Here is a 6,000-nt window from a genome sequence, read left to right as displayed (position 1 = left end):
GATGTTTGGGAAATTTATGTAATTAATTTTTTTTTTCCCTTTTGCCTCCTATCTCAACGTGGATGCTAACATGGAGATTGGGTAAGGGCAAAGTGGGTATCAAAAGTCCACTCAGCACAAAGTGCACAAAGAATCATATTATTTTTTATATTATTAGTTTATTATTAGTTGAATATTATATTTCCTAGGGTTTTGAAATCCATATTATTTCCAAATGGCCCTCCCAAAATACAAGTTTCCCAAAAAAGACATTTTACATTATTTAAGGCCTACCAACCAAGATGCATCTTCCCACTGACATAAATAATTGAAATTTATGGGAACTGTCCCTCAACACAATCATAAGATATACATCGTAACATTTATAGGACAATCTAGATTAAGTCTAGCTTATACTACTAAGAAAATGTACATTAATCTTTATGAGCCATCTATGCATGGCTTTTATTATACCAAAGACTTTATCAACCGTACTGATTTCCTGATACATAATCCATAATACAAGCACAATATGTAGTAATCTCCATTTAAGAGGTGGGACGAGAACTGGAAAAACCTAAAACTGCATATATATATATATATATATATAGAACCAAACCAGTGGAATAATTCAATTCAGGCCCATTTGTTTTTAACGTTAACCCTTAAACCATGCTTCATATGAAGAACAATGGAAACGGTAGGAACCACCCGATGCCCTTTCACCATTTGGAAATGGTAGTTATGCATGATAGCAGCAGCAACGGCCTTCATTTTAAAAAAAGCCACCTCTTTCCCCAAACAAATTCTGGGTCCTGCGCTAAACGCAAGGAACTTGTATGCTGGCTCATGTTTAGTCCTTCCTTTTCCCGTCAGCCATCTCTCGGCTTGAATTCTAGGCAGTCTTTTCCCCATGCGCAAGCCATCCTGCCCATGGCATACGCATGAAAAATTACCTTTGTGGAAGGATCAACCCGGTGGCCACTTGGAAGGATATCTGGTTGAAGAGGAGTTCTGATCTGTAGGGGAACTGGGGGGAATAGCCTTAGAGATTCACACAATGCCCCATGCAGATAAACCAGCTTGCTTAGCTCTTCTGCATCAAATAGATGCCATTTTTCAGCTTCTTTTGCTGGTACAGCTGCTTTGAGTTCTTCAATGATCTTGGTTTCAACTGAAGGGTTTTTTGAAACAAGCCAGAAAAACCAAGAGAGAGCTGCGCTAGTTGTGTCTTTACCTGCAAGCAAGAGGCTCAAGATGTTGTCTATCAACACTTTGTCACTGGCCGATGATTGGAAGGCTTCATCTTCATTGATATATGCTGATAAAATATCAAGCCCCTCGGTTTGATTAGTTCCCATGTTCGACCTTTCTCGCATGAAGGATACATGTTCCGCTGCAAAATCATAGAGGGTTTTCTTGGCTGCAATCAAAATTCTCTCTGACCCAATACCGAGCCACCTTTGTAACTTCCAAATGCATTTTGGGTAAACATGGCGTAGAAATATCACTTTTCCAGCCTCTTCCATAGCGGATGCGAATGGAACATCTGGGAGCTCGAGGCAGAGGCTCTTGGGGTCGCACCCTGTGATCAACGCACATGTTGCATCTAGTCCAAACCTTTGGAACAAATCTTGAAAGTCCACCGCTAAGCGTTGTTGGGAAGCATGCTCCAGAACTGGGACTAGGCCATTCTCCACTTTATCCAGGGTAATATCCACTGATAACTGTTGGAACCTCTGGTGATTGAACAACGCTCGACCAATTCTTCGGTGGAAACTCCAGTCTTCTAAGTCAGAAATGAATAGTCCATTCCCAAAAGCATCAAGCATCATCCTAAACTCAGGCCCTTTGGGAAAATTCCAGAAGTTTGTGCTCATCACATGGTGCGCGTCCGCAGGAATGCAAGTGATTAGCATATCCGAGTGAGCCAACCACAGGCCTTTTACCAGAAAGGTGCCTCCGCATCTTTCTAAAATTTCAGCACCCAGATCTAAAACCTGATCATATTGGAAAAGAATCGTTGGCAACATTCCGATGAGAGGCCAATTCCATGGGATTATATTTTTGCCTTTAAAAAAGCGAAGAAGGAGCAGAAGGCAAATAACCACTAAAAGGATCTCACAGTCATAGCCTGTTAAAGCCATTGCAGTTCCAAATGAATTGCCGAATTGCTTTCAGTTTGAGCTCTATTTATGGTTGAATCCATACATGAATCACTGATCGCTGGTAACATGTATTTACCAAGGAATTGAAGGGGATAAAAGAAAAGGAAATTACAGCGACCTCAGCATCAGCATCAGCATCAGCTATAGTACTGGCATTGCTTGAATTTTGTCGTCTATGGGGAATTAATTCCATCGGCTGTACTTGGTAGGTGGGATATCATTTAAACGAGGAAGACCAACCACAAGCAGCACTGGAAATTAAGAAACTTGGGAATATATATAGATATTTTCATATTTGAGCTATCAAACATAATTTTGTTTTTGAAGGGTATGGATCCCTATTTTTTATGGCTATTATCAAAAACTGATTTTTCCAAACTATTTTCCAAAATGTAAGAGACCCGTATATTCTACTTCTCATTTTATCCCATAAAAAATAAATATTAATTTTAGAAATCATCTTTATCTCAATTTAGAGCTCATTTTTCAGTGACTATAAGAAGCTTTTCTAACATAAAAAGTGTTTCCTAAATTTTATCAAATATTTAATTTTTTTCAAACACTTTTAGAAAGTTCAAAAAACATTACTTAAAGTGATGCACTGGATGTAAAAGCGTGTATGATAGAAATGTTTTATTTATAAAAGTGTTATAGATTAATGTACGTAATGTTTATTTTTTTAAACTTAATTTTAAATAGAAATTAAAACTAAATATGGTTTAATAATATTAAGTATTAGATTATTTATTTTTGTAATATTTTATATCTATTAAATATTAAAAAGTAAGGAAAAATTAATATGTTATTTACTTTCAATAAAAAACTAAAAAAAACAAATACCGTTTAAAACATTTTTATCATAATTACTCTTCTTATATGACCCAAAATAAGATAATTTTTTTATTTTTATATCCTTAACCATAGAAATTTTAGGGGTAAGATTATAAATTGGAAATAAAGAAATAATTTAAATAAACTAAAAGAATGTAAAAAGTTATTTTCACATCATAAATCTTAGGTATAAAGTAAATTTTATAACTTTTCTATGCAGAAATCCTTTTAGATGAGGTCAGAAATGGTAGTGCAATATTGGAAGTGTAAGGTTTTGTTATTCCAATAAAATTTTAGGCTTTAAATTAATATTTTATATTCATTAATTAATTTTAAATAATTTAAATATATTTTTGGAATATTTGAAATTTAGATTATACTTTGATTTATAAAAAAAAAAATTCAATTATTAGAAATATATGAACATATGTAAATTTATTAATGGAGATAATAAAAAGACTCAAAATTTAAATGAGTAGATGTAAACAATAAAAATAACCAAAAGAAAATAAATCATAGATGTTGGACGTGAAAAAACCAAACAAACAAACACGTCATGCATGTGTGGAGGCTGAGAGTTGGAAAAAAAAAAAAAAAAAAAGAAGAAAAAAAAAACATGTGGAAGTGTGTGCATGGAAAATAAAGCGTATGTAAAAAGGTGGTGGTGGTGGTGTGTGGATGCAGAATTTCCCTAAGAGTTAATATATATATATATATATATATATATATATATATATTGATTGTGGTGTGGAGAAGTGCAGGGGTTTGGTGTAGGCTGCTCGGAAGTAAATAAAACCAATAACCCTAAGTAAAATCATGCATGAAATGAAATTATGAAGACATGTGACGGCTGTTGGTCAAGTGCAAGTACGGAGGTTCGGCCACTAAAAAAACAAAAGGAGGTACTGTTCTTGATAAATACTGTAGAAAGTTTTTAAATAATAATAATAATAGTAATAGAAGGGTATAATGCAATAGGAGATTTAGTTTAAATAAATAAGAAAAGATGAGTGGATTCTTGGAATAGAATTTGGAAGAAATAAAAGTTTTATGAAAATTTTAAAACTCACTAATTACATTATTATCGGTTAAAAAGTTGAAATAGAAAATTAATGCAATTATTAATTTATAGTTTTAGATAAATAGTCAATAATAATAGACATTTTCTTATATTATATTAGGTGAAAATTAAGTTCTTTAATAATAAATTGTTCGGGTTTTTGAGTGTTTTTCCGAGGTAAATTAAGTTCTTATAAATTTTATAATATATATATAATATTTTCTTGTTTCTCTATGTGGGTCTAATACATTTTGCATGAAAAATATGTGTGATAATCTTTGATTGTTTAAAATAGAAAAAAATGGAGATATTATCAATTTTTATTTTTTTATTTTTTTATTTTTGTGAGTTCCAATAAATGAAACAAAAGTGTTTTCTTATAGTTTATTTTTGTGGGATAATACAGGGGAAAGAATACCGAGGACAATCTCTTAAATACACATAGATTTGATTGTCTCTAGTTTGTTTAACCCTAATCAACAAGGGTATTATTATTGACTTTTAGTTTCCTTTATGGAAATGTAATTGCTTTGAACTCCAAACTTGAGCGGTCTGCTTAGAGGTTATTAGTATTAATAATGTTTGATTTTGGTTTCCTCCACTTTAAAAGATATAAATTTGAGGCTAGTCACTTATTTATAAAAGTCTTACTTGATTAGACAATAAAATTCCATCTAAAATCATACATCATTTGTTATTTGATAGTTAGAGTAAAGAAATTTTGAAAATATTTGATATAATTTGATATGAAATTCTTATTAGTGTAAATATAAAAAAGTATGGTTTGAAAAGTTTTGAATGTTTTAGTATATTTAAACTTAAGAGTTCTTATGAAAAGGATCGTAAATTGTGCCTCTTATTTATATTTGTGATTGAAAATTTTTTATTCATGAAACTATATCAATATTTTTTATTGGGTTTTGAGTTCATTTCCTTTTATTGACAATTTTTTTCGAGTACTCTCAATTCGAGTAAGAATGAATGATTAGGATGAGATTTGGTCATTGTTAGGATTTTTGGTTTAGACTTTTACTTTGGATATTAGAAATGAATTCCAATTTGAATTGTTTCGGGTTTGAAGATATTTAAACAATAGTAAAGTGTTAGTGTGTTAATTTTTGAAGTTGAGTTTAGAGAATTATAATATATTTACTTTTTAAAAAAATGATTGTTTGATTCATTTGTTCTGTATGTGAAATAATTATCGTGTCGTTAGAGTGAATTTTGGGCTTGACAACTTTTGATCAATATTATGACGTATTATTATTTTTTACTACTTTTTTTAATTAAAAAAATATTTCAAGATCCTCTTTATTACTTAATGTCGGTCCAATTTATGGATGAAAGCCTATAATCTTCTAAAACTTATTTATGAAATTACAATAAAAGAAAAATAAAACTATATATATAAAAAAAAAAAGCCTTGGCATGTTTCGCAATTTTATTTGAAGTGAATTGAATGGAAGGACCGGATGCCAATTGGTTGATGATTTTAATTCATGAAAATGCATTTATTAACCTCAACAAACAGGAGATTGGCAAGTTATGGGTTTTTCTCCTCTTTGCAAATGTCAAAGTTCATGATTCATGAGACTATTCATACAGACGTACGGGTCTACAATTCATAAAGAAGTGGCCCGACATCCAGAAGGACGAGTACCAAAGTTTTGAAGTCGAAAGCAACAATTTCAAACTTCACATGTTGTTGCCACCCCCATAACCGGACATGAAATTCATTTCACACCCCTAGTCCAAAGGTACAAAATGTAAACGATCTATCTCTTGTAAGTTGTAATTGGATAATTTTCAATTACCAAATTCCTATTTAGGATAATAAAATAAATAAAGTTTATAATTCTTAATTCTCAACTTTAAAACTAACACATCAACTAAAGTGTTATTTTTTAAATAATTTTATACTCAAATAATCTAAACGAGAATTAAATTTTAATATTTAAATAA

General features: G+C 31.2%; 1 protein-coding gene across 1 annotated transcript; it reads right to left on the bottom strand.

Moving 5' to 3' along the window:
* Positions 1 to 851: 851 nt before the first annotated feature.
* Positions 852 to 2,126, bottom strand: LOC100260452 (alkane hydroxylase MAH1). The gene has a single exon (XM_010662041.3). The coding sequence runs from the start codon at positions 2,124 to 2,126 to the stop codon at positions 852 to 854; it is 1,275 nt and encodes a 424-aa protein (XP_010660343.2).
* Between the last annotated feature and the right edge of the window lie 3,874 nt (positions 2,127 to 6,000).

This window comes from Vitis vinifera, chromosome 14 (assembly GCF_030704535.1).
Source record: "Vitis vinifera cultivar Pinot Noir 40024 chromosome 14, ASM3070453v1".
NCBI classification, from domain to species: domain Eukaryota; kingdom Viridiplantae; phylum Streptophyta; class Magnoliopsida; order Vitales; family Vitaceae; genus Vitis; species Vitis vinifera.
This window is presented reverse-complemented; position numbering and strand designations above follow the sequence as displayed.